Source organism: Psittacula echo, assembly GCF_963264785.1.
Source record: "Psittacula echo genome assembly, chromosome: 21".
In the NCBI taxonomy this organism is placed as follows: domain Eukaryota; kingdom Metazoa; phylum Chordata; class Aves; order Psittaciformes; family Psittacidae; genus Psittacula; species Psittacula echo.
The window spans coordinates 783638-811410 of NC_137757.1; the positions used below are offsets into that span (position 1 = coordinate 783638).

At 47.4% G+C, this 27773-nt stretch overlaps 4 protein-coding genes across 11 annotated transcripts in view; 1 reads left to right on the plus strand and 3 right to left on the minus strand.

Annotated features, from left to right (window-relative positions):
* The window catches only part of MACO1 (macoilin 1), a 40865-nt gene extending 35798 nt beyond the window's left edge, over positions 1–5067 (minus strand). For all 3 annotated transcript variants that reach the window (XR_013958303.1, XM_080632645.1, XM_080632644.1), the window contains exon 1: positions 4041–5067. Coding sequence is in view for 2 of the 3 variants with exons in the window: in XM_080632645.1 (XP_080488771.1) it covers positions 4041–4120 (80 nt within the window). In the remaining variant the exon portion in view is untranslated. The remainder of the gene's footprint in view (positions 1–4040) is intronic.
* Positions 5068–5516: 449 nt separating this feature from the next.
* LOC308228976 (blood group Rh(D) polypeptide-like) lies at positions 5517–17001 on the plus strand. 5 transcript variants are annotated; one of them, XM_080632647.1, is made up of 12 exons: positions 5518–5736; positions 5998–6162; positions 7579–7702; positions 9238–9421; positions 9538–9688; positions 10039–10180; positions 12308–12465; positions 12717–12854; positions 13096–13226; positions 14103–14182; positions 15242–15315; positions 15651–17001. In XM_080632647.1, exons 4-12 carry the CDS (start codon positions 9258–9260, stop codon positions 15675–15677), a joined length of 1065 nt encoding a protein of 354 aa, XP_080488773.1. In that variant the 5' UTR covers positions 5518–5736; positions 5998–6162; positions 7579–7702; positions 9238–9257; the 3' UTR covers positions 15678–17001. The 5 variants fall into 5 exon arrangements, with proteins under 5 accessions (XP_080488775.1, XP_080488773.1, XP_080488776.1 ...); XM_080632649.1 differs by lacking the exon at positions 7579–7702 and having other exon boundaries at positions 5517–5736; XM_080632650.1 differs by lacking the exon at positions 5518–5736 and having other exon boundaries at positions 5789–6162.
* A 203-nt stretch (positions 17002–17204) lies between these two features.
* On the minus strand, positions 17205–20304 carry TMEM50A (transmembrane protein 50A). 2 transcript variants are annotated; one of them, XM_080632653.1, is made up of 7 exons: positions 20007–20304; positions 19658–19769; positions 19153–19265; positions 18697–18764; positions 18425–18517; positions 17766–17826; positions 17205–17487 (listed from the first exon to the last, which is right to left on the minus strand). In XM_080632653.1, exons 1-7 carry the CDS (start codon positions 20216–20218, stop codon positions 17442–17444), a joined length of 705 nt encoding a protein of 234 aa, XP_080488779.1. In that variant the 5' UTR covers positions 20219–20304; the 3' UTR covers positions 17205–17441. The 2 variants fall into 2 exon arrangements, with proteins under 2 accessions (XP_080488779.1, XP_080488778.1); XM_080632652.1 differs by lacking the exon at positions 17205–17487 and having other exon boundaries at positions 17786–18065.
* A 5006-nt stretch (positions 20305–25310) lies between these two features.
* Positions 25311–27397, minus strand: SYF2 (SYF2 pre-mRNA splicing factor). Its single transcript, XM_080632651.1, has 7 exons — positions 27281–27397; positions 27088–27201; positions 26759–26884; positions 26413–26530; positions 26211–26301; positions 25800–25898; positions 25311–25718 (listed from the first exon to the last, which is right to left on the minus strand). The coding sequence occupies exons 1-7, from the start codon at positions 27335–27337 to the stop codon at positions 25553–25555; spliced, it is 771 nt and encodes a 256-aa protein (XP_080488777.1). The 5' UTR covers positions 27338–27397; the 3' UTR covers positions 25311–25552.
* Between the last annotated feature and the right edge of the window lie 376 nt (positions 27398–27773).

Here is a 27773-nt window from a genome sequence, read left to right on the forward strand (position 1 = left end):
GGTACAGAATGAGCACAGCAAATATGCAAGAGAGAAACCATGGTTGCTGGAACGTGGTATGCACACTGGAAATCACTGTGTGAAATTTGAAATGTAAAGAATCCCAGGAAACCTCCCTGACTACTGATTCAGTGTCTTGATATGGCAAAGAACACAGTCATCACTGACGTATGGAAATGTAAGTAAAGGAAGACAAACCAGAAAATTCTTACAGTAATTCTGGAAGCAAGTGCAATAGAGACTGCTGAACCACAGGCAGCTAAGCAGCAATCAGTATTGTAGTACTGAAACAAGAGGAACTGTGAGCCCACTGTGGTAACTCAGCTGAAAACATCACTCCAGAACAAGTAAAATAAAGCGAAAGGAACTGCAGCGTGCAGGGAATGAAAGTCACTGGCAGAGGGAAGCAATATTACATGTGCCGTTGGGGTTGACACACTAGAACACATTTAAATGTAAGCTAAATTAGATTTGAGACCTGAATTTACGTAATAAAAAATAGCACTGCTGGTTTGTTACAGACCTCTAGGGCAGGTTGAGAAGAAAATGTTTTTCCCCATATAGGAAGCTTATAAAAAAAGTGTCAGAATAGATCAGTAGGAAGAATCCTTATGGATTTGGGGGTTTTATTGTTTTTAAGAAAAAGCCTAAAAAAAGGCCACATTCCTGGAGTTAGTAATGAACTGGTTTTCCTTACAGTTTAATTGGCTGTCAGCAGAGTCCAGAATCAAGTCCTTGGAAATGAGCCGTATCAGAGGTTAGGGGACACAAAGAAGCAGAGGATCCCTTAGCAAAGGGAACACCGCCCAGCACGAGATGCCCAGGGGCACCCGCTGCCTTCATGCCAGGAGCAGGTACCTCAGTAACCACAGCCACATCCTCCCACTTGGCTGCCAGCCCAGGTGAGGCCTGGGATAAAGGGCAATACATATATAGAGCTAAAAAGAATCCTAATTCTAAAGGAACATGCAGTGTTCAAGGACTGTTGTCAAGAAATCCAGGATGCACAGCAGAAGACAGCTGATGTGGCACCATAAATTAAGCCGGTAACACGTGGAGTTCATCTTGAAACTGAACCAGCTCCACAATTGGTACCAAGTGCCAATAGGACTCTGTAAAGCCCAAACAAGCAGTAGCAGCAACGAAGCTGAAGGGTTTTAAATAACGAAGGATGAGGACTGGAAAGACTTAGAAACAAGCACCAACAAGTAAACTTTAATTGCCTAACTGCTGACAAGCTGCAATGAATATTTTCATTAAGTTTTTAATGCATGCAGTGTCAAAGGTAGAGGTTCATCACTCAAGCATCAGAAAACAATGGCAACATAAGTTTAAGCTTAATAAAGCTTAAAACCTGAAAAGGCAAAAAGGTTGTGAACACACTGTGGAAATAACAAGAGATCTCAAATCCTACCCCCAGTTTGTTGGGTTTGGAACTCGACTGAAAGCACAGATATGTTTTAATTATAGTAACGTTCTTTCCACAGATACTGCAATACTTTTAAATAGCACAAGTCCTTACCATGCTTGCACATAATGTTAGACTGGGGTTTGTTGGGTTTTTCAGGGTAGAGGTGGCAACATTCACTTGAAATGGTGCTACTACACCACAGGCAGCCAGGGCCTCAGCGGCAGAAAACAGGAACAAAGCCCCAAGTACCCTGGAGCTTAGACGGGGAGTAAAACTAAACTGGAAGGGAAGGCAGAAAGCAGAAAGAAGGAAAGCCAGCAGCATGGAAAAAGCAGTCTAAAGGAGAATAGGATAGTGAGGCTGCTGCTGAAAATCTGGTGGGGAAGATTGGTCAGGAATAACTTTGAAAGTGTTTCTGAAGGGCTGAGACCAAACAGCTCATTTGATTTAGGAAGTGAATGCTGGGGAAAGGGCTTTAAAGACCTACAGCTGTAACATTTCAGATAGGAAAGGCTGTGAACCCTTAGATCAACGTGTTAGAAATGATACTGCAGAAGATGGCAAAACCACTTATCATTCAGGGAGATGGAATATTCACGTATTTCAGCGCAAGCCTGGATTTTACATTTCTAACTCTTCTGTGACTAGAAGTTCTTTCCTATTGCTTCAGATTTACACATGTAGCAAACCTGCCACCAGACTTTACTGCGGGCCAATGCCTTCATTGCTTCACCTGCTCCAAAACTCTTCAGCTTTGCAGCTCTCAACTGCACTCCCATGTGTCTGTTACAGCTCTGCACTGAAAGCCTGGGGAGGGAGCAAGGATGGGAACATCTCCTTTAAAAAGCAAACAGAAATCCCACCAGAGTTAAGTATCTCAATCATGATGTTTGTTCAAGCCCAGCCGCTTGGTTGTAACACTATGATGCTACCTACTGATTGTTCTGTTTACTGGGTTTGTGTAAGCTGATGGTGACAATTAGGATAAGTTGAGTAAATAACTACAGCAATTACAAAACTTTAGAAATCTAGAGTTATACCAGAAGCTACCTGTTGTGACCTCCTTGAATCATGAGGGGCAAAGAGGAAAAAACAGTTATAAAGCCCAAAACTAAAAAAGGAGAGCAAAAGAAACAAAGGAAAGAGCCACAATCCATGTAAACCCATGTAAAAGCACTTCTCGTACTTCCAAAGAGGAAAGCCTTCCACTAGCTTCTCTTTTCTTTCTGGGGGACAATACTTTGAGGTCACTGACTACTGCTGATCCAAATGCCACGTGAAACAAAGGCTAAAATCCTGTTTCTGAGCTAAGCATTCCAGAAGTTAGCACAAGCAGCCAGTCTCGTCTCTAGGCTGTTCACAGAGCTACAACAGCTCTCCACACTGAACACACTGATCACCTGGTGTCCTCCTCATCTTTTCCTGGTTTTCCCTCCTCTTCTCCCACCTTTCCAACCAGTCACCCCAAAGATAACAGGGAGCACAGGATTTTGAATGACTTTGGAAAACTAAGAAATTATTAAAGGAATTGCTTATATTTTAATTGTTTTCCCAAGTTTGCTCATCTTAAATATCAACTTCTAAGCAATGGTTGCTTTTTCTTTAACATTCCAAGCACCCTTTTCTCAAAACCCAGGAGTCTAAAGCAACAGCAGACTCTTTACTCTCCTCTCACGTGGAGATTCACTACAAGCAGCATAAGCAGTATATTGTGACAGGTTTGTTACAGCCAGAGCCCACTATCATCCATTTCCATATGCAAATCTGCATTATATGAGTTTGCTCAAGTTTCCAGCCACTGCATATATAAACGAGGAACAGAAATGGGACATTACAGTGTAACTTTGGAAAGCCTCTACTAAACCAACCTCCTCTTCATTCAGAAATACACAATTACTCCATTTCACATAAAACTTGGCATACTCAAGAGGCAGAGCTCTAAAACACTCTTTGAATACACTCACAACAAGTAAATGCTTCAGAAACTCTGTTTCGGTGCATTCTGCATGTAAACACCTGGAAAGCATGCCCTTATTCCAAACCATTCATGGCCAAGAACACGGATCTCGTTTTACTACAGTTTCCCTCCTCGTTTCGTAGGTCAGAGGCGACTCAGACACCGGCTGTGTTTCCACCACCCGTGCTGCAGCATCCCCCACACCAGACCCTGCTCGCATCCCTCGCTCTCACCGCGGAGACCACAGCACAGGGACCGCGGCCACCACGTGAGGACCGAGTTTCCCGACCCGAGCGGCAGCGCCTCGAGGAGCGCTCCCCCGGCACACGGGGCACGGGAGAGGGATGTGAAGGCTCCCACCAGCTCCGGGCCGCTCCCTCCGGCCGCGCCGGCAGGACCTTGGCCAGCAGCTTCCCCCCCCAATCCCCGGCCCCGGCGGAGCGCGGCGCTGGCTGAGGGGCGGCGGGGGCCGGCGCGGGGAGGCCGCGGGGCGGAGCAAAGCCGGGGAGCGGGGGGGGGGGGGAACGGGGCGCCATGGCGCGCGTGGCCCCGCTGACAGGGCCGGGGGGCGGGGCGCCGCTGAGGGGACGGGGGCGCGAGGGGACCGGGGCGGCGCGTCCTTCCTCCCCCCCCCGTCCTCTCCTCTCCTCCCACCGCCGCCCCGCTCCGTACCTGCCGTAGATGCCCTCGGTGATGCGGTTCCGCTTGAGCGGCCGCCGCAGCTTGCTGCAGTCCGCGCTCCGCCGCTTCATCCTCCCGGCCGCCTGCGGCCCGGCCCGGCCGGCCCCGCCGCGCGCCCCGGCCCCGCGCTGCCCGGTCACGGCAGCACCATCCGCCCCCGCGGGGGTCCCTCACGCGGGCGCTTGTCCGGTTTTCCCTCTTTTTCTCCCCTTTTTTCCCCGCGAAACAAAGAAATAACAATAATTCCTGGTCCGACCCTCCCCGCCGCGTCCCCCGCGCAGCCGCCGCGCAAAGCCCCGCCCTCCCCGCCGCGGACCAATCCAGCGCTTGACCCCGCCGGAAAGACGGCTCGCTTCACCAATGGGCATTGGGGAAAGGCAGATGGACGGCCGGGCAGGCCAATGGCGGCGTCGGAAGGTAGGTCCCGCCCCGCGATGTCGGGCGGCCCGCCCACACCCCTGATTGACGGCCGCGGAAGCCCGTGGAAGAGAAGGACCCGTGAATTGATGGCTCGTGAGCCAATGCCGGAGGGGGTTTTGCCCTCCTCCCGCCCACTGTCCTTCTGGCTGGCTCCCGCCCCGTGTTGTGATCGACAGCAAAACCGCCCAATAGCAGACACAACCAGGGATGAAAAGACAGCTCAGCCATCCAGTCGGAAGCGGAAGAAGGAGGGTTCGAGTCCCTCTGTCACCGTACTCCGCGGTGCCGCCCCTCACACTTGATTGACAGCCCCGCTGGCAAATGGGCTGCTGGGAAAGCCAGGTCTCAAGTGCAAAGGTAACTGGGGGCGGCTCGGCGCGGCCCCGTGCTGCCGGCTCACCGCGGGGTAAAACACCCCTCGGAGTGACTGACGGACAGCTCCAGCCAATGAAGGACGCTTATAACAGAGTGACAAGCGACCGACCCAATCGCGAGGCAAGAAGCGGGGAGGGGCGGGGCGACTTGGCCTCTCTTTCTCTGATCGGCCCAAAGACGGACGGTGGCTGGAGATGAGCCAATCAAAGGCCATGAGGGAAGTCAGCCTTCGGCCAATGGGAAGCTAGTCCCTAAGGGAGGCCTGTTGGGCGGGGCAGGTGTTCAGCCAATGGGAGGTGAGGGGTGGGGTGGGAGGGTCCTGCCGCCCCGGGCTGCCGAGTCACGGTGGGGCGCCGCCTCCTCGCTGTGCCTCAGCCGGCGGCTCAAGGCCCAGGTCCCGGCGTTGGGGCTTCCCTCGCCGGGGCCCCGTCCCCGAGCCCTGTGTGTCCCTTTGGGCTGTGGAAACCGTGAGGAAGCCAATGGCTGCCCCCGATCCCGAGGGAGGCCGCCAAAGCGGACCCTGCCCGCCCTAGGGGTGCCTGGAGGAGGGGTCCCGGCGTACCCCGAGGCTCTCGTTGCCGCCCGGAGCTGGGCTGGGTGCCGTGCGCCTCCCAGGCCTCCGTGGGGGATAACGGGCCTCCGAACCAGAGTCGTGCGGTGCTGGGTGCAGTGCGCGGAGTGTGGGCCCCGATAAGGCGTTAAACGGGCAGAGGGGACTGCACGGAAGACTGCGGCTGCTGAGCTCAGTCGATGGGGACGTTCTGTTGGTAGCGCAGCTCTAATGTGACAGTTACTTTGTGCTTCACCCTGTCTGATGTCACCGAGCTTGGTTCTTCTGTCTGGGGGAGAATTGAAGCTGGAAGTCCGAGCATCAGCGTTTACAGCGTGGCATGTAAGGGACACCACTGGGAGATGCGTAGCTTTGGTCTATCTCTCCCAGTCCTAACGCTGTCAGGGGCTTTGGTAACAAGTGCCCTAAGAGCTTGTTGTGTTCATTTGACTGTGGTAAAATGACTATGGTGGGAGGGGTTTGGGTCATTCCTGTCCTGGTGTGTCTGAAGGGAGACCGATGAAGGCTGATGGGGTACATTGCATTTATAAACCACACAAAGGCACTGCATCAGCTAAATCAATTCCTAAACTGCTGTTTCAGCTGCTCTTGTGTCTGGAGAAAGCTCACCAGGTGCTCTGGTTCTGTCTCAATTGCCCCCGTGATCCCACCAAAAGAATGATGATCAGGATTTTTGTGACACCAGGGCAGCACTTGACGTGTCTGGCAAACTCCTTGGAACGTTGTTTAGGAGCTGCTGAGATGGGGGTAAGGATAATTAACATTGGGTTTCATTAGGCCTAAGTAAAAGCTGGTAAAGCAATTTGATATTGTGAGGAAGGTGCAAGTTATTGTCACAAATGCAGACCTTTCACAGGTGGCTTGGAGACTGTTACTGTGCTGTCCAGCCTGGGTTTCCAGGAGGAATGCCCTAAAATACAAACTGACTGGAATTCTTCTGCCTGTGTTCTTGTCTGATACATATTTCTGTCACCAGTAGGTGGCTTTCAGGCCGTCTGTGTGCACTGTTACTATCTCGAACCCCGGCGCACAAGCACTCTGTTTGAAATGGCCTCAAGCAGAAAGTCTGAGGCATAACTACAGTCCTTTAATCTCCTGGGTGACCTGAACGAAGAGGCTTCAGTTTACCAAAACCACAGTGAATACTGAGAATAGTAATGTTCCTATTAAAATATATAAAAATATATATAAAATATATTAAAATATAAACTATATACATAAAATAAATATATAAAATATACGAAAAGGACATGGAGCTGTTGGAACAAGTCCAGAGAAGGCCACGAGGATGATCAGGGGCTGGAGCACCTCCCGTATGAAGACAGGCTGAGAAAGTTGGGGCTGTTCAGCCTGGAGAAGAGAAGCTGCGTGGAGACCTCAGAGCAGCTTCCAGTATCTGAGGGGGGCCTATAAGGATGCTGGGGATGGACTCTTCATCAGGGACTGTAGTGACAGGACAAGGGGTAACGGGTTCAAACTTAAACAGGGGAAGTTTAGATTGGATCTAAGGAAGAAATTCTTTACTGAGAGGGTGGTGAGGCACTGGAATGGGTTGCCCAGGGAGGTTGTGAATGCTCCATCCCTGGCGGTGTTCAAGGCCAGGTTGAACAGAGCCTTGGGTGCCATGGTTTAGTGTGAGGTGTCCCTGCCCATGGCAGGGGGATTGGAACTGGATGATGTTAAGGTCCTTTCCAACCCTAACTATTCTATGATTCTATTATGGCTTCATAAATTGTCATCAACAACCAGATGATCCTATCTAACAAATCATGATGTCTGTGCATAGGGATATACTGGACATAGTTAATTTCCACCATACAGCCTTGCTTGCTCTAGTGGCTCCTGGTTTAAAATAACAACTAAACAAAAGCTGTGCCTTACCAAAAGGCTCATAACCCATAAAACAGCAGGTACCTTAAAGCCACAATGCAGAAGTTGATACATTTCTGGAGGAAGGCTGGGTTTGAATTAAAGGATCGGGAAGGTGCAGGTCTGTGGTTTGTTCTCAGTTTGTTTCTAAACGGTGACTTCCCAGCCTGGGGCTTACCAAGAGCCTTCAAGAGTGCTCCCGGTAGCTGGGTACAAGCAATGTAGTAAAAAATTATGCATAAACGCCAACATTCTACTCTTAGGAGTCCATGTTCTTCTTTGCTTGCTGTTTAGTTGATTTGTGAAGCTCCCCAGCAGCTGAAGTACTGCACAGTGGTGTCCTGGACCACTGCAGCATTGACAGCTTGAGATGTCTGTGTTCACAAGTACTTCTTGAGTTCAGTCCATGTCTGTTGTGGTAAGTTTGGGCTCCTGTTGCACCACAGATAAGGAAATGTTTATTGCTGTTGCCTCTTGGCCTTTTTATCTCTCTCGAGTTTTTATTCCTGCCCCCCAAAAAACTTCCATTTCTATTGGTCTGAGGTTACTGGAACACTTTTATAGGCAAAATTATTACCGTGTTTGTGCTTCATGTAGTCTGGTGCACAATGCCTTCCAGTTACCGCAACTTCCGAAACAGCGTGCCCTGGCTAATCCTTTCTCTGGAAGCTGTTTTCGTCGTCCTCTTTTACTTTGTGTTCCCATATGATGATAAATTAATTAAGTCTTACCCAGGTAAGAGGAGCAGCGTTGTTGTGAAAGGAAGGGTTAATGCCTACTTTTATTTTTTAGTGCAGTAGAGATGGGATCCAGTGGGTTTGTGTATTTGTTAGAAGTAAAATGGTTTACTGGCCTTTGAGTGCCCTACCTTGCCCTGTATGCTGTGTATTTATTATATCAAAGCAATGACATTGAACGAAGACCTAAGTGAGACTAAATGGCATTGTTGATGTGTTTTCTGCTGCCTGTTTGTGGTGATCTTGACCCCTACGAATGCAACCAACTCCTTAGGGCAGGCACTGCTCTGTGTTAAGTGGTCTTGATGTGCGAAAGGGTTGTTGGGCTACAAAGAAAGAATTCAGGATGGCGCTGGTCTCTATTTGAGTGCTTGATGTAAAGAAATGAACTTAATACAGTGGAATTAAGGATTTAAATATATTCTGGAAATACATTTTGTGCATTGATCAAAGGAACGTATTAGCAGATTATGCTATGGCCATAGCGTGCAATGTATTTACAGTGTTGTGCAAATAAGAGCTGATTAATCCTCGTGACATTCTTGTGTTACCCTCCCTATTTTATAGCTCAAAAAGTACAGATCTACTTCCTAGCAGCTTGATATTTTGGAGAATGGACAGGCCAGTACAAGGATATGAGAATATGGCTGTTTGCATGTGCTGGGGGATGCTTTCAGATCTACCGATCCAAGGGCTTGTCTCTTGGACAGCCTCTGCCTTCTATTCAATGGTGCTGGTTTCCCTGTTAAACTCTTTCTACAGCTATTTCTGTTCCTCTCAGCAGATGAGAACATCATATGGGTTTCTCTTTGTAACTCACTTCTTCCCTAGTGCCCTCAAGGAATGAATCAGCACTAATTCGTAGTAACTCTCCCTGAAATGCCCAACTAAAGCTCTTTAAGTTCACCTGAGGAAAAATCAAAGCCCAAATCTCATTGCTAATTGTACTTCATTTCTGTTGTGCTTTTTGATCCCTCAGTCCCCTCCCTCTTATCCATTCTGATCACTTCATGAAAAATAAACTCAGGCTAAAGGGAATTGTTTTTCTGATTACGTACGGATTGGAAGGAAAGTGCTGGAATTCTTTATTGAATAATAATGGCACCTGAATTTTTATCTGAAGGCTTCTTAGTTAAGTGTGATTTGTTTTGCTTTAACCAGCAATCCAGTCTGAAATAGTAACTTCTCTGCTGGCTTGGTCCTTTCTGTCATGCAGCTTTCCAAGATGTCAACCACATGATGATTTTTGGATTTGGCTTTTTCCTGATGTTTCTGAAAAGATACGGGTTTAGCACCACTGGATTCAACCTCCTGCTCGTTGTACTTGGTGTCCAGTGCTCCGTGCTGATAGATTTATTCGTTTTACTTCTTCAAAGGCAAAGTAAATGTCATCTGGCAAGGTAATTAGCTCATGTTAGAATTGGAATAATTTTAAGCACATTTGACTGTCATTCTTTCTGTATTGGTCCTGGTGCAGTCCTGTTACAGAATTCTTTTGTTCTTTCTCTTATTGCAGGCTAATAGAGGCTGCTATGAGCATGACTGCTGTGGTCATCTCCACTGGAGCTGTTCTTGGGAAGGCTAACCCTGTGCAATTAATTCTCATGACAGTTCTGGAGCTAATAGTTTTCCGTATGAGCAGATGGATGAACAACACATTCCTGCAGGTACTGTAATATGATTTCAGGCACATGAGGGAAAATTTCACTGGGATTTTAGCATGTTGCTTTTTGGTGGTTTGTTAGTGGAATTGTGTGTTTATGAGCATTGAGTTCAGGTAAGTTAATCTCACATAAATAGGTCATGCATAAACTGAGGCACTGTGAAACTAAAGTGCTTATAGGGAGGTTACATGAGTAACTCTATCAGGAATTGCATCAAAGTCTTCCTGTGGCCTGAAATAAACTACAAACTCATGGTCTAGGGTGAGGTGTCCCTGCCCATCGCAGGGGGTTTGGAACTATATGATCTTAAGGTCCTTTTCAACCCAAATCGTTCTATGATTCTCATGATACAGTTTACAGGCAGTATCAGCATGATGCACGTTCACCTGTTTGGAGCCTACTTTGGTCTGGCCGTCTCCTCATGGTTCTCTGAGCCATCACCAAGGACTGACAAGAATGCAAGAACCCCAAAGTCGGATTTATTGTCCATGTTGGGTAAGGCATTTGCTTTAATGTCTCACTAGGAACAAGAAGTTGCAGTGGGACCATAAGGAAGGTTTTGGGGGGCTGGCCACAGCACACTGAGGCTTTTGTATCCAAAATGCACAGCTGAATACAGCCAAGCATAGGAAACTGCTGCTGCTGCTGTGCTTTGTGGTTTCTGACAGTGCCTTGGTGAGTCTCACCATGTTTCCTACCAGGCATGCAACCACTCCTGCAAGGGCTGTGGCTTCGTTTGCCTTGGTCAGGCTGAGCATAAAGGCTATGCCACATTATCCGTTCCCTCTCCCAGCTAAGTTTGCCCCTTTGGGCTTGTTTAGGCATATTGTTAGGGACCTGTGCGCCAAAACTGAGATCATTACTTGTATTTCAGTAATGCTTATGGTTGCCAGCTGGGGCCAAGGCTCGGTTTTGTTTTGCAAGGTGCCGTACAGAGATATAAAAAAGCAGTCCCTGCCTAGTAGTGTAAATGAAAAGATAAAAGCCTGATGAAGGGTGGGCAATACGATACAGACAGGCATACAAGAAAGGATCTGAGTGATGACAGGCTGAATGTATGGAAGTTCCATTCCTTTTCTTAAATAAGCAATTTGGTAACTGTCACCAGTTGAACAAAGATCTTTCTACAAAGGCCCATAGAGTCTAATTCCAAGTTAGTCTTTGCCCAGTTAAAGAGAAATGTAAATGCTGCTGGTTTGAGCCCCTGGAGTTCTTGCTTTGCTGGAGAATTTGTGGAGATCAGCATTTTAATATAACTTATCAAGACACTGGTAAACCTTTGTGATAATTTCAGTGCAGCTTGCTACAATCAAGTGCTTGCTTTGGAGTCATTATAATGCCATGTCTCAAATAATTCCTGAGGTAACATGGGCAGACAGGAGCAGCTGAGCAGGCAAATTCCTCATAGTTCCTTTTTGCATCCTGCTTCTGAGGGCCGTGTGAAGGGTGCTGAGGTCTTCACCCGTAGTTGGACTCTCTCTGTGACTATTTTATTCCCAAGCTGAGCAGATACTTTGCCTGTGCACTTGGAGCTGTTCGCAGGTCGGCGGGCAGAGGCTCAGGTTGCCCTGTGTGGTCCAACTTGACTTAGTGTGAGGCCACCTACTTCCCTCTGCTGGTTGGAATTTGATCTACTGGTGTGTACCTGCACATAGGAAAAGATGTATCCTGCCAACCAGTGGACTTGTTCTATAGAGGCCCAGATTCCTAAATGCTGACAGTGAGGGCCCGGGTCAGAGAAGCAGAAGAACCTGTTTTCATTCCTGTTGTTAGTGAAGCCCATGTGGTCATGAAAGTGTGACACCGTGCAGTGATCTTACGGGAGGAAAGTGAACTGTTCTTTTGGACCCACATACCAGGCAGTAGCTATTTGGTAGATAACCCTTTCACTGAGAACAAGAAAGTGAGGCTGTGTATGGTGGGGCTGGTGAAGTGTGATCACCTCAGATCAAGCTATTGGTCTCTAACCCTTCTAGTAGAGGTGGAGAGGACTCTGGTCTTACAATCCAGTTTATCCTCTCTTTCTCTTCAAAGCCTGCCAGTTGTACTGGCAGCCAAGGTAAAAGACATTCTAAAGTGCACTTTTGGTTTTTATATAGTGATTCGTACCATGTGAGCTGTTTTCCTTCGTGGCTTTCATTCTCTCTTGCAGCTGGTTGTGAACAGTTATCCCACAGTTCCATGGAAAGAGGCAGAAACTTTGAAGGAGCAAGTCCTTGGTGCCTGTGCATAATAGGCAGGATGCTGATCATTTGGAAATCAACAGTGGAATTGTTCCTACTTGTATCTGAACCTGCATTTAAGGGGATGATAGATAGGGCAAAACTGATGTTAAAGGGGTTCTTGAAAAGAGCATCCTACCTTCAGGCCAGTGAAGGACCAGCCAGATGCCAGCAGAGCTGTGTTTTGGCCTGTTTGACATTACAGTGGTGTGTTTCTTGGAGGGTGCTGGTACAGCAGGTAGCTTTTAGGGCTTTCTGCATTCTAAGGTGTTATCCTTTGTTTAAATTGTGTGAGTTACAGAGGAAGCAGAATGTGGGCTGGAGCCCTTCAGAGACAGAGAGTACTTCATTCACTGTGTTTTAGAGCAGGCAATGATATTTGCTTGTCTTTGTCTCCAAGGCACTCTCTTTCTCTGGGTGTTCTGGCCAAGCTTCAATTCTATACTATCTGAGAGGAAGTGGAGAGTCATCTACAACACCTACTTTGGCCTTGCAGTGAGTGCTGTCACTGCCTTCGCCTTGTCTGTTCTGACCACAAAGGATGGGAAATTCAGAATGGTAAGAAATAGGAGAAAATCACTGCATGGAAAAGGGATTTTTCTGTGACTCTCAGTAATGCACTAAAAGTATAATAGTTACTTGGTAAAAACAAGCCCAGGTTTTCAGCCTGACAGTCATTTGCCTCCCAAGCAGAAGACTGAAGTTGCAAATTGGAAATTACGTCCTCAGATCATAATTCACAGTATACAGAGGCTGCTGTGCGTGAGGACTGAACTCTCACTCCATGCTTTTGTTCTTTCCTTTTCCAGGCTCATATCCACAGTGCAGTTCTAGCTGGTGGGGTCGCTGTTGGTTATGCAGCACACAGTATCAAGTACCCTTGGATTGCAATGGTTTTGGGTCTGCTTGCCAGCGTGATAGCCATATTAGGATCTTACTGTTCACAGGTAGTACTCAAACCCTGAAATTGTTTTTTGTATAAGCTACATAAACTTCTTTTCCAATGCAGGATACCTCAAGGGAAACCTCTCTTTCAAAAAGATTAAAGCTGGGAGACCTGAGGTCTTTTGAGCAGAGTGCAGGACTGCAACTTGCAAGACCAAAATTCATTTCCTAGGTCTGCACTAGACAATACACTATTATCAACGTGTATTCCTGTGTATCAGTTAAATCTTTTCTTCTTCCCAGAGATGCCTGAATCCTCCTCTCAAGCTTCATGATACCTCTGGAGTTCATTTCACTTTTGGCATGCCTGCTGTGCTTGGAGCTCTTGCCCAGGTCATTCTCTTAATAATAGAAAACTGGACTAATTTACCAAGGTATGTAAATGCTTGCTATTAAGTAATAAACTTAGCTAATCATTATTGTAGTGTGCCCTGAGAAGAGTTCTCATACATACAGAAGGTCATCACAGATGATATCAGATAACTAAAGATAACCTCTAAAGTCCAAAAAAGTCAGTAAAAAAGACTTAAGAGTGTTGAGCAGACTTTGGATCAAAACTTTCATGCTAGCTTTTGGTCCTGTTTTCTGTCTCCCTTTTTATTTGATGTTCAATACGGCAGACACAGGAGGTGAAGGCTGGGGATGTGCGTCCTTCCAAGACTCAGTTTGGTTTTTGTAACATGTTTTGGAGAGCTTTGTATGCTGACTTGGGGGGCAGAAATCAGCGCTTCTCTGTGGACAAGGCTTGAGTCAAGGGCAAGAATGCCAGTTTGGACTAAAGCCAGTCTGGACACTGAGCTGGAAAATACACCTGGGGAGATCTGCTGCAAAAGCTGAAGGCTCAGTTCAGGATATGCTCTGTAGCTGGTTTGATCTGGCACTGACATTTCATTTCTGCAGATCAGCCCCATGCCATGTCCTACAAGAAGTTCCCTGATTTTCTCTGTTTATGCAGAAAGGAACCACAGTGCAGCATAAGGGCTTTATGTGTTCTTCTTGAAAAAACAGACTTTATGACATTTTACTACCACAACAATGGTTTCTAAGGGCAAAATATGTCCCCTTAAATCTGTGTTAGGCTTCTGATAGGGTTTCTTAAAACACCTGTCTGCAGCTGCAGAGAGATTCTGGAATAACAGAATTGTTATGGGAGGTTTTGATGTAAAATGCTGTGGAGATACAGATTAATTCACAGTCTTAATGATACATCAATCAACTTCAAAAGGTGAAACACTTGTTTTGCTTTTCAGTATGGGTTATTTGGTCATGATTCAAGTTGGTGCCTTCTGCCTGACCATCAGCGTTGCTTTGATAACAGGTCTTATTGCAGGTCAGTATTGAAAAAGGTGTTTTGGTACCTTCCTCGTGTCCTTGGGTAAGGGGTACATCAGCTTATGGTACCTGCTGTCATGTCAGTGCAACACTTTGCAGAGAGAGGCTGAATTGGGGCTCTTAAGTGTGTTTCTCTGGGTAAATTATTTGGAGAATAGCCAGGGACTCTTCAAAGCCCTGTATTTAAGATGTATTCAGCACAAATAACCTACTAGCACCATTCCCTCATTGGCAAAGCTTATTTTAACAGATGCTTAACAGCTGCCTTCACATTTCAGACAGGAGATGTGTGAGGATGGAACTATTTTTACCTTTGGGTATCTGTGACACAAATGCTATTCTAGCACTTGCCACTTTTTTAGGCCAGTGGGTAGGAATCTGCCAGGTTCCCCAGTGTCCGTAGCCGGCGGCCACCAGCCAAGCACAGGGCTTGAGTCATGAGTGGTTTGGGGTCACCAGGGCTCATGTGTTCCCTGCATGACATCCTGGCAGCTGCTGTTTTTCTGTAGCTGTTGATTCTATCTTGAATAAAAGAGAAACGGCAGGTGAAAACTGCTGTGAAACACACTCTACATTTTGTATGTGTTTTAATTCATCTCAAACCTTCGTGCTACCACAAGTGTAATGAAGATGTTGAGCTCATCAAGCAGATTTCTAAAACGCATTCAGCTAGAAGTATTTCAAATACAATGTTTAACCAATTGTTTAGAAGTCCAACTGTTTCCATCTGAAATCCCAAGCTAGCAGTGCTGTGAGCCCCGCTGCTTTAAATACACAGGCATTTTTCATGCAAGACTAATTCTGGATGTATTTTTAGAGTCTGGCAAGCTGTTTAATGGGGTTTTACATTGAGTAATTAATGTTTAAAAACACAAGCCTTGATCCTGGCAAGCTTCTTTGTATTTAAAGTCAGCTTGAGTCAAGGGGCTCTGCTGAAGCGTTATTTGTATTTGATCTACGTTACATTTGCATGTGGGTTATTAAGAAACCTCCAGTTACACACAGTCATCCCCTTTCCCTGATAATTCATAATGGATACATGTGTTTTTGCAAATAGGTTTAATCTTAAACCTCAGACTGTTCAAGACCATCCCTGCATCCAAGTACTTTGAAGACCAGTTTTATTGGGAGGTAAGTTTCAATGTCACATGAACTGTGTGGGAGAACATAGAGCACCTTGGTGAAGAGCTCTGGGTATCTGAATTAAATTAAAATGAAAAAGAAAAGATAATTCCATTTCACAGTACATTCTGGAAGCCCCTCGGCCTTCCTGGGTGTAGGGTGTGCTCAGCCTGATGCTCCAACACAGGCCTTGGGCACCTTCAAATGCTGAAGGTGATGTTGTATCTGAATTACAGAAAAAAGACATGGATGAAAGTAACCTTCTAATAAGGTTTCCCACTGCCTGTTTTGTATGATGATTTGGTGCATAGAATGTTCTGATACAAGAATGTTTGTTTTCACAGTTTCCCCATTTGGCTGTTGGATTTTGAATGGAGGAACCCAGCTGAGTGATTTGACCGAGGCTCAAGAAAGCCATCCCAATGGGCACCCAAAAAACTAGTAATAAACTGTACTAGTTATTCTTGAAAGATAGAGTGTGAATTTACAGATGCATTTAACTGCTTTGTTGAACTTACGTATTTTTTGGTACAGAAAAGGTGGCTGCATTCATTGCTGTAATGGCTTATCAATCAAAATGCTTGGAAGCCTTAAACTATTTTTAGCTCCCAAAGCCAAAGTAAGTATGTTAAAGTACAATTTTTCCAAGTGTCCATACTCATTCTTCTCTAGCGAAGCTTCAAGAACCTGTTTTTAAGCTAAATTAATTCTGTTGAAGGCCTTGTTAAGCAGGGATTTGATGAGCGAGCTGGATCGGGGCCAGAACTCTGCATCCTGCCAGAGTTATCTGACAGCTTAAAGAAAAATCTATAATCCCTTGGCTCAAGCTATCTATTTGGAAGCTCAGGTGACAAGGAGTGAAATTGTTCTGCTTGTGGCTGGTGCCCTTGTCAGCAGTGGTATTTACTCAGATTGGCAGTAAAACTCAGCACAGCCTGTCTGTGTGGGGACAGTCCCCAAAGGGCTCTGGCTGCCCTGAGTGCAGGCAGCAGGGGAGGCCATGGGGACACTGCTTGGGCCTGGGTGGTACAAATCCCAGGGTGGTGTATGTTGGGCTGGTTTACCCTGCACCAAGCTTAGGCCTGATGGGGCAAGTGAACCCTTGTGTTTAAATGGATTGTGATCCCCGGTGTGTCTTCTTTGTTCCAAAATAGCTGACACAGAAAAGCTTATTCAAAAATGCTTATCTAATAAAGGAAAATGACAATTTGATGGTTTGTCACAGTTAACAAGCTATGCTACTACCTGTGCTGCAGGGTAATCCAAGCTCAGCTGGTGTCCTTCACTTCCCAGCAGCCAAACCAACAGCTGTTTTCTAGCAGGAATGCTACTAAGGAATAGTAATTTATTCACCCTCTTTTCCCCGCATCTCTTTCATCATTGATTTCTTGAGCAGCAACCCAGGTGAATGCATAGGAAGGGGCAGACACAGGATCAGCAGTCCCTCTGGCAATGACTGTCCTTCCTGCCAAAGACAGAACTCTTCCTTTCTTCACAGTGGTTACAAAACAGCTGACAGCAAGGTCTGTGGATGAGCTGCCTTCCATCTAGAGCCACTGCACAACTTGTACTTGTGCCTCTACAGCGGCATCCACAGCAACAGTGAGTTGTTACTCACCAGAGACTTCCCCATTACTGCCACAGTGTGTGTGGGGGAATTCCAAAGCAGCATAGTTCTGTATTCCGCAAAAAAAGGCACACACCAGTAAATTTTGAAATGGAAAAAATGGTTATATTGTTCAGATATAGGAAATATTTAATAAATAGATGTTAAAAAGTTGTTTTAAAGCATTTTTAGTAATTCTTGGATTGTAACTAATGTCGTAGAAACAGCTGGTTAAATACATCCATTTTCCACTACACTATTTACCTGTAGCAAACATAGTAGCACAAAAGTGACTTCTGTTGTGACATGCAGCAATTCTACATGTGTCAAAACCATTACACATTGCGATCAGCATACGAGAGTAAAAAATGAAACAGCACAGAACCAGGATTTTTAGTGCTATGATTTGCGTTTTCCTTGGTTTATCTTCAGACACAACTGAAGGTCACCCTTTACAAAATGGCTTTACAAAACATTGGGAGTGTGCAGTTAAAAACCCAGCATGGCCAATGCACTTCCACAGGCGTGTTCATTGCCACAAGTCTTCCGTGCGACCAAATTTGAAGACCAGTCCTCTGTTTAAAACAGAATAAAGGGACATGAATACATCATGGAGCAAATCAAACACCTATGATGTTAAATACAAGATTTCAGGAAGCAAACTGTGGTAAATCCATTTCCTGGTCCTGCAATAAAACCTATGCAGACAGATCCTAGGTATCTGCTGCCTTGATATGCAGTTTATTCGCATGTCTGGTTATGAAACAGAACTTTAGGAACCAGATTACAGCAAATTTCAGTTTTTATCATTAAAAACAAATGAGATGAAACAAACAAAAAGAGATTGCCTTACCCAAAAAAGATGAATGCATTCTGGAAGAACACAGCTATTCCTGGGTACACTACTGGTTTTTCTATCAAAAGAAAGAAATCTCCGTGTATGTCTCCAGAAAATCCTCTCCAATCTCTGTTCTCAGAAGACAACCATCAGCCTCCCCCCACTGGAAAGTTCATTCAATGGCTTTTGTGTCATCTCCTCCCCTCCAGTCATTTAGCTTTCCAAAGAGAAGAAATATCTCCTGTTCTCTAACCAAACATGTGCCTCTCAAGCAGTGCTGATGTAGACTGCAGTTATCACACCGGGTTGCACATCCTGTTTGGAACGCGTGTGTGTGTCAGTACGTACACGTATATATTCACGTATAGTGACAATGTACAAAAGGGGAGTGCACATTGGCGCTGCTGTGCACCTTGGGCACTTGGCTTTCTTTGAAAATCCCCTGGGAATTGAGTAAGGCCAGAGCTGACAAGAGTGTGCATTAAACCAAAGCACCTCACTAGTGTGGAATTCACTGCAGCTTCAGGCACAGGCAGGGCTGTTACATGTACTCAAGTGACCCAACTTCCTTTCGAAAAACAAAGGCCAATGCACTGTTCTAAAATTCATCAGTCCTTTAAAATACCTTCGAACTTTCAAAACCAGATCAGGTCACATTCCACGCTGTATCTTACCTTTAACAACGTAGCCTCCAAAAAGGATCCACATGGAAGCAATCAGAGATCCAAAAGCCATCATGAAACCAATGAACAGCCAGATCCGAGCACCTTGAAAACCACAGGGGGACGTTTTGTGCCTGTGTCTGAGTCCAGACACTCCTGACTTTCAGGGTGCTTTGGTCTGGGAGCCACACAAGGAACAGTCCTCATGGCACAGCCCTCGTGGCTCTTCCAAGACTCAGTGGCTTCCCAGACCTGTCACTACACAACAGCCCACAGCTCTGTACCTGTTTGTCCCAGGCAGCCTTCACTGTAACTGTCACCTCGCACTTGGCCATTAGATACCGCGTTGATCCTGCACGAGCAAAACAGGATCAAACTGGGTAAACATGGGTAAACCAAAAAGTATCTTTACAAAGCAATAGGAGGAATAGGAAACCTCTCAGAAACCTATAGAAAAAGGATAAAATCATGTATTTCATATGTATTTAAGGATATAAGGCTAAAACGTTTTATTTAGCTAGAAATAGTAAAAAACATTTCTCCAAAGCCTTGGACCTGTGCAACATTTAACCTTTTAAATGGTTCCTTACTCTAAGCATCAATAAATGTAAGATAGATATGAGACACAGTGACTTGATGTTTTATTCTTAGTTCCCTCTCCATTTAAAGCCCATCTGTTCCCTAATTAACTGCACCAAGTAAGTTGGAACGTTTAGCTCTCATCAAGACATTGCACTTACATTAGGAATGCCAGAGTGGCTATAACCCCACAAGCATGGTACGAATGGTTGAAGTCTTCCACTTCAGGGTACTTTACAGCTGCATCTATGATTATCCACCAACCTGTGAAGAACTGTTTCGAAAGAAGAGCGAGCACAATAACTTCAAATGTGGCCCCAAGCGTTTTAACGAGATAGCTCCAGAAAAAGTGACATTAGTACAGAAAATCGTTCCTTTAGACCCCAACCCTGTCTCCCTACAGCACAACCGGTTTTGCCAGCGACTGAGGAACAAGGTTAAATGCAAAGCCAGAGATTTTCCTGCTCCAGGAGCCACTAAATGGGTAGAAGCTGCGAAACTTAAGACAGGGATGCAAGCACCCAGAACAAGTTTTGTCATTAACGCTACACAGGAGGAGAACGTATCCCTGTTCCTCCCTTTATCTCCAAAGGGTAACAGTTCCTAGCTCACCCCCAGCTGACTGCACAAAGAGCCCGAGAGCAGCCCGAGCGCAGCCGCACGCACCAGCACTCCGGCAGCGACCGACGCGATCGTGTTCCGCTTCTCTCCCCAGTCAACGCACTCCGAGCACCTCAGGCTCTCCAGGAACCCCGACATCTCCCAGCGCTCCGAAGGGCTGCGGAAGGAAAAGGGACGCTTCCTTCAGCTCCGGGGATGCGCCGGACGGGTTCGCACCGCAAGAGCCCGCACCAGGGCCCGCTCCGAGGGGGCCGCTGACAGCGCCTGGGCACCGGCACCCCCCCAGGGAAAGGCTGGGGAGGTGGTCCCGGTTCCGGGGCACGGCTTCGGCAGGGGCCGTAAGCTGCGCCCGGAGATGGGGGTACCCGTCCCGGTTCCGGTCCCTCTCACCTACGCGCGGTCCCGGCAGTGGGCGGTGCTCCCCCCGTCCGTCAGCACTGCGCATGCGCGGAGCGTGCAGGCGGTGTCACGGGCGGGGCGGTACCGCTCAAGCGCGGTGGGGCCGGGCGGGGCCGGCCCGTTACGTAAGAGCGGGGTTGGAACGTTCTGGAACACCTCAGGCGCTGTGGACGGAGCGGTTGGGTCGTGCCCTGTCCGTGCCGCCATGGGGGTGACTCGCGGAGCGGGGCTGTCTCCTCAGGTGTCGCCGCTGGAGCAGGACCCGTGCGGTGGGAGCCCGGGTGGCTGGAGCCGGTGAGGCGGCGGCAGCGCGCTCGCTCGGGGCGGGCCGAGCCGGGCCGGGGGTGTTTGCCGTCGGGTGTGTTGCCGCGGCGCTGTCGGGGTCCACAAGCGTTATTTGGTTTGTTTTCCTCGCAGCAGCGCTCTGGAGCCCCCCGGGAACCAGGACCAGCAGAGCCCGGCGGCTCCCAGCGGTAAGTGCCCGTGAGCGGCCGGGTAACGCGGGCGGGGGGCGCTGGTGTGGTGTGCCCGTTGTGGGGAGCGCTGGTGTGTGGTGCCGCGTCTTGAGACCAGCATTCATGGGGCGTTTCCTTTCAGCTGTGCCCTTTGTAGCGCTTGTGACCTTGGTCCTGGCTTAGAAGTGAAGCTTCAGCTCTAGTGATGGCGAGGGGGAATGCTTCGTACCGGCTCGTACACAGCCGACAGTGCAGGTTTCAGTAAGGCGTTCGGGTTTGTTCGGTAGCTGTGGCTTGCAGCGAGCATTGAATAGAAACGTTTAGATAAAGCAAGCTGCCTTAAGCTGTGAATGGTGACATGACTCAGGGATATAGTCCTGGTGTAAGCTCAGGTGGAGTGCAGCAACCTCTGTAGCTATGAAATGGCTGCCGCTAGAGGGACAGCCATTTTAATTATTAATGCGTAACCTCAGCAAGTGTTACATCCAAAACCAGAGGCACAGCCACTGTGGCATCGCCTGTGTTTCTCACTAGTTAAGTAGAATGTTTTTAATAGCAGTTTGCTGCTGAGGGGTGTGGAGCTTTGTGTAGTTTTGTAATGTACAGTCACGGCCTTGCTGTGGCTGCTTTGTGCCTTGCGGGTGCTGGTAGAACTGCAGAATAAAGCTCTTCTGTTTGTACTGACCTGAAAGGCAAGTGGTTGTTCTTCATTGTAGATGCATTTAGGATAGACTGAAGATACAGTACCTTGGAAATTCTGTTGAGAGAGGGGGAAAAAAGGGTATTAACTCGTATCCTTTTCACGAAAGACTTGTGGTAACTTAGCAAATGAAGGGTGTTAAAACCCACACAAATAAACGTCGAAATTCCACACAGAACTACTCATGGTTTAAACTGAAGCTTTTTTTCATTTCATATGAAAAACTGACTACAGGAAAGGAAATGATGAGGCTTTAAACTGTCATGGGCAAAACATGCTGATAGACTGGATGACAACTAGTGCCTTGGAACTTGCTGCCTATGTGCCATAATGGTGGTGGTGGTTGTATAAATACCTTAATGCGTGTAAACTATGAGCTTCCCCTCCCCACCCTTGACAGGAACAGAGACTGGGTATTCCACAACAATAGTAAAACCAGAACCAGCTTCTGAAAGCACCTGTGTGCAGGAAATGGTGGTGAGGAAGACTGAGGACATGACAGGCTTCATGGATGACTTAACCCTCAGCTCACCGAAGAAGAGAGAGTCATCTGTGAGATCCAAGAGGAGTTGTGACAGGTCATCCACAAGGTCATCCAGCAGATCGTCTTGGAGTTCACGGTCCAGTTCAAGTAGTTCCTCTTCAGCTTCCTCCAGGAGTTGGAGCCGGTCCAGATCGAGGTCACGGGGTGGAAGAACCAGTTCCCGAAGGTACAGAAGATCCTCCCGCTCATATTCCAGAAGCCGGTCAAGATCCCGTGGCTACACGCGGTACCGCGGCAGGTGCCACATCAGATACTACCGAAGATACCGCCGCTCTCCACCAAGGTACCGGTCCCGCAGCAGGTCCTGGTCCCGTGGAAGGTCCTATTACAGAAGGTCATACTCGAGAAGCAGATCACGTTCTAGATGCCGAAAATATTACGGATTTGGGAGAACGATATATCCTGAGATTTACAGGAGCTGGAGGAGCAGGTCACGAACAAGATCTTGCAGTAGGTCACCTCTCCACTTGAGTGCAAAAGGTACTTCTTTTTTGAGCCTTTGTTGTGTAAGAACCTCAAAGTGTACAATTTATTTTAACTAGGCAAATTTACATCTGTTGAGTTGCTTTACAGAGCAGAATTGAAAGTGACAATGAGTGGTTATAAGTATCTGTTTTAAAAAAAGTAGTTCAGGGCATATTCTTAGGCATTCAACTGAAGCTAAATCTCAAGTTCTGATGAAAATTCATCACAGTTAATGCTTACTTAGGTGCAGTGGTAGTAAGGCTGCAGGTTTTGGGCTTGTGTGAGTAGTTACATGTTCATTTAAGTGTAAGAGAAGACACTTCTATTCTTTGTAGACAAGAAGGAACTTCTGGAAATAGCGAAAGCAAATGCTGCAAAAGCTCTGGGAACAGATAACATCATCTTGCCAGCAAGCTTGAAGATGTTTACTCCTCCCAAAGAGAGAAAAAGCACCACACAAAAGCAGGAAGATCCTGGGGAGTCAGCTGAGGTAAGTATGAACTGGAGTATTCTCAAGGAAAAGGTAAATCCTTCTTAACTAGGCTCTGCATGGATGTCTCATCAGTTTTAACTCTGGAGTTTGTGATTATGAATTGAAACTGTTGAACAAAAACTTCAGATTTCCCAGAGTGGTAAAAACTGCTCCGGAAACCACATTGCTGTGAGCCAAAAGTACTGTGGACTCTTGCGAGGTGGTTGATCCACTGAGTACCTGCAGGCTTCCAGTAGTGGCAGGTTGGGAAGGAGAGGTGAATGTAGTTTGTTCCTTTGGGTTGTGCTTCTAATAGGGTATTAATTAGACTAGCTTATGTGTTTCTGACCTAGAACAAGAGTCTCCTTACAAAACCGAGTGAATAGTGTGGGTTTTTTGTTTCTTAAGTTACATCTTTCTGCCCTTTTAACTGTTAAAAGTTTTTCATGTGCAACAAACTGTTTCCCAGAAATTACGTACCAAAGCACACAAATGCATTTTACATACTTTATTTCTGTCTTATAGAAATCATGACTATGGTTCGAGACATGATGAAGAAAATCTGTTGGTAATAAAGGGACTTGTGGGCTGTAGCTGCTGTGAATTTAAGGGAGGGAGAAACTCGAGCAGCTTAAACTGGATGTTAGTTTGGCTCTGTCATTACAGTGTGACCTGGTTAGTTGTAAATGCAGAACTGCACTAACTGTTCCCATTGAGCAGATGCTGCAGTGAATATACTGAGGGGTTTAGAGAAATGGTACAGGCATCCCGTTCATAATATATGCAATATATTCCAGATATTGAGAGTACAGAAGAAGAGGCCTGCATCACTGGCAGATAAGTTTACTGTTACTAAAGCTCTGCAGGATGGATGCACAGAACTTAAAGCCACTTGCTTTCCCACTGCACTGTGGGGCAGTCCATGCTTCCAGTTGGTGAAATCCTTTTAAAATCTGTAATGGGGGCATGGATATCACATGAGAGAATTGGGACATGGACTTTGGGGGGAAAAACACTGAATGCTTTCAAAGAGAGTTTGACATTGATCTGTTTGGATATTTAGTAGCTTACAGCTACTCTTGATGTAAATATCTGAAGCAACTCCACCAGAAAGTTCATGCTCTCTAGTAACTGCCTTAACTTGCATTGAATAATGTATCCTCCCACCTAAGCTGTGTGTGCTTTCCCTAGCAACCCACAAGACCAGCAGGAAACATGACCAAGAGTGGAATAGAGAGAGCAGCTGTACAGAAGAGCATTTCCTTCAGTCCTAATGTAAGTGTGGTGTCCCAGGGTGGAAGCCTGGTACTTCCTCACTCTGCTAGGCTTGTCCCAGCATTGGTTGCCAAATTAAACTTAATAATGGTAAAGAACTTGATTGAGTAACGAGTTTCCTGGAGCTGGATCAGTCCTTCAGCAGCAGAGCCCTGTAATCACTATAGCAGTGTGTTCAAAATGGATGTTTACCTAATGTCAAATATATGTACTGTGCTGTAGGCTTGAAAGTGTATGCCAGAAGTAGTTTACACCAGAACTTAATTCAAGCTACATGTTTTAGTAAAGCAAAGGAAAAAGCAGCTTCCCCAATAAGTCCTGTGTCAGGTGTGTCCATAGGTGATGCTCAGAAGGCATCAGGTCTCCTGTGAGATGAAAGCATTGTCCCACCAGTGGAAGCTGATAGGCCTTGATGCATTCCTTCTTTAGGCAGCATTTTTAAAGGAAGCTTGTGGGTTTTTTTGTTTTCCAGAATACAATGGCAAAACCAATCCTACAGAAGCCAGTGAGCCAAGTGGTTAAAGAACCAGCAATCTCCCCGGCAAGAGAAGATGACAGGAAGGGAAGTCCCTATGGACAGTGGGTTCCTGTCAGAAAGGAGGAGAAAAAAACATTTCTGAACTTCTCACCCAAAAGCGCCTTGTTCCGGGCACGCTGACTCGTTTGTCTGTGTCTGACTGCAGCATTGTGCACACTTCGGTAGCGAGGGCTGAAACGGTCTGATCAGGGTGAAGATTTGTTAATGCTGACTGTTCATTTTGAGATCTTAATTGTGGAATCTTAGGTTTCTCTTTCAGATCTAGAGCACAGTGACCCGCCAGCCACAGATGGGACTCTTATGTATAGTTGTACGTGTTTTGTATTGCTTTAATGGACTAGAGCTTACAGGTGGGTAACTTTTTCTAAACAACTGTTCAGTAGCTGTTATTTTGAAGTCTTGATTTATATTGTGTAGCTCGTCAAGTGAATAAACTTAAATTTTGCATTGGCTTCTTGGTGTGTCGAGTGTTCGAGCAGTGTTGGGTGGTGAGCTGGCTGCACGCTGTGGTGTGTTATGTCCAGGCTGAGCTGTTGTTACCCTGCTGTTACCACAGCCTGCAGCAGCAGGTGATTTTTGGACCTTCAGGGTGGCTTGGCTTTTGTGAAAATAAATCACTGCTAAAATAAAGTGAGTTTGACTCCTCCAGTGAGAAACTGTATTGCCAGGCAAGGCTGGCAGGCATACAAAGGATGTCCTTGTCCCTCACCCTCTCAGTGAGGGTCAGCTGTGTGGTACAGTGGAGCTCCACACTCATCACATAACAGTCCCCAAACATGCTTTTACCAAAGTTTGTGTTCCCCAGATGTGCTTTTACCTCCCTGCTAAACATGTCATCAGGAACACTGGCTACTGCTCAGAATTTATTTAATTCTTACCAGAGTTTATTGTGTGTAACGTGATTGCACAAGCTTGTTCCTTCTGCAAGTGAAAGCTATGTACAGCCGAAGGTCTGCAAACGACCACATTAAATACATCATTTATCTTTCAAATTACTAAAGTCTGCAATGTAGTTTTTTGATAAAACTTAAAATCACCCACAAAATCTCTATTAAGCCAAACTTTAGCAGGGGCAGGTGCTTTGCTGAGGGCTCAGACAGCTGTTCCTCTCTCCAGGTTCTGTTTGATCTCAGCTGTGTACTTCCCATAGAACCTCTCTGCCTTCTTGTTGAACTTGGCATTTCTCTCATTAATGTAGTCTATGTCAGCATCATCATTGTAGGGCCGGCGCCTGCTGTACTTCTCGCGCTTCTCAATCCTGGAAGGCAAGTGGCACCCATGGTGAACGTGGGGGTGTGACTACACAGGGCCTCTTAGTGGCATCTCTCTATTTACTTACTGCTTTTCAAGATCTGCGACCATTCTATCGACTCCTTCCTTAGTTGGCACATGAGTTCCATGGAGAAGACTGTCAGAGGTGGGATAAAGCGCTTCCCCGCTGGACAACAGGAAGAGATAGACAGCATTTTACACACAGCTCCAGTTTACTGTAACAGCTCATGGTGCTGGTGTTGGTGCTAAACCCACCCTCTCAGTGCAAGTGACACAACTTGTCACTTCTGCAAACTTAGTAATGACTGCCAATTATGGGATCATGAGTTTTAAGATCATGTTAAAAGACTAATTAACATCACAGTGGATGAGATATTCAGCGCAGCATGTGCTGAAAGGATTACTTCTAAATATTTCTGGTGTTAGCTGATAAATTCGAAACACCACAGACATCATCAGATGACAAATCAAAACTCACTACTGCTCCTTCAGCTTCTCGTACTCCTCCAGGTCAGGTTTGATCTGCCGGGTCAGCCTCTGGTACTGGCGCAGCTGAGCAGCCGCGTAATCTGGGGAAGGAAATGGGTGGAGGTGAAGGTTTTTATTTGATGGGTCAGTTTGCAGCTAAAATACTAACAAAGGTGCTGGGTACAAACACAGTTATGTAGTTAAGCCATTACCTGAAAACCCCAGATCTGGATTTTTCCTCTTCTTTTTCCTTTCCCACCTCTCTGCATCCTCAGCGCTGATCTCCAGCAGTTTAACTCGCTCGTAGTCCTCTCCTCTTGCTGCACACTCCTACCAGAGAACAAAGAACGCTTCAGTTGTAACAACAGCCAAGATGAGTCCAGCCAGCAGCCAGGGCAGGACAGTAACTTAGGTACTCAAGAGTCTAACTAGGAGGTGGATTTTATTGCCTGCGTAAGCTCCCAGGGTTGTAGCACCACCACGAATGGGGCTCTGCCCCACTGCCAGTGCACGGCCCAGGGTTCAGCAGGGCTGCAGAAGCTGTACTCGTGTGCTTACCCTCTTCTTTTCCTCCACCTTCAGCTCCCACTCCAGCCGAGCTTTTTTGGCCTCCCAGTTCGGTGGCAATTTAAGTCTTTTATCTTCTTCCACCACCTCTTGGTGGTTCAGCTTGCGAGCCTCGTTCTATGCACAAAGCGGTTCATTACACATGGTGATACTGGACCCGAACCCCCAGATCGCACGCGCCCGGCCCGGCACAGGCCACGCCGACCACCGCGCTTGGGGCCCGCCGCCGTGTGCGCTGGACGGGCACCGGTACCACCGGAGCCGCGAACCGGCAGCACTGCCCCGCCGCTGCCGCCCCTCCCGCTGCGCCCACCGCGTACCCGCTTCAAGTGGAGCTCGCGGAACTTGCGCAGCCGCTCCTCCCGCTTCTCCGCCGCCGCTGCCGCTGCCGCCGCCGCGCTAGGCCGCGCCTCGTCCTCCGAGCCCGAGGAGCCCTGAAACAACCCGCGCTCAGCCCGTGGCAGGGGAAGGAGCCCCGAGCTCCCTCACCCGCCGCCGCCGCCGCTGCCTCACCCCGCCATCGGGATCGGGAGCCCCGAGACTGCCCAGCTCCGACACCGCCGCCGCCATCGCCTACGAGGAGCGCTTCCGCTTCTGCCTGCGCGTACTTCCTGTCGGGGAGCACCCGCCGCCTCGGGCGCCCCCCAGCGGTCGGGAGGAGCCGTCGCCGCCGCCTGCCCGGGGGCGGGTCTGGAGCTCGGTCGCTGCGTCCGGAGCCGCCCGGAGGCGAGCTCCCATTACCGGGATTGCAGCCGCTGGTGCCGGGGCAGGCAGCCCCCAGCGGGCCTGGAGCGAGCCGAGGTTCAGTAAACGCTGGTAACGAGCATTTTCCTCCTCCTCTCCCGAGGAACCGGTGGGGGATGCAGCCTCTATAGGCAAAGGGAGGAAGCGGCAGTGGTCCAGAGGAGCCTCCTGAGCCTCGGAGCATCGGAGAGACCCTGTGCTATCGATAGATAAATATGGACCCAGATACAGATTTATTCTCCGGGTTGATCAGCAGCGCTGG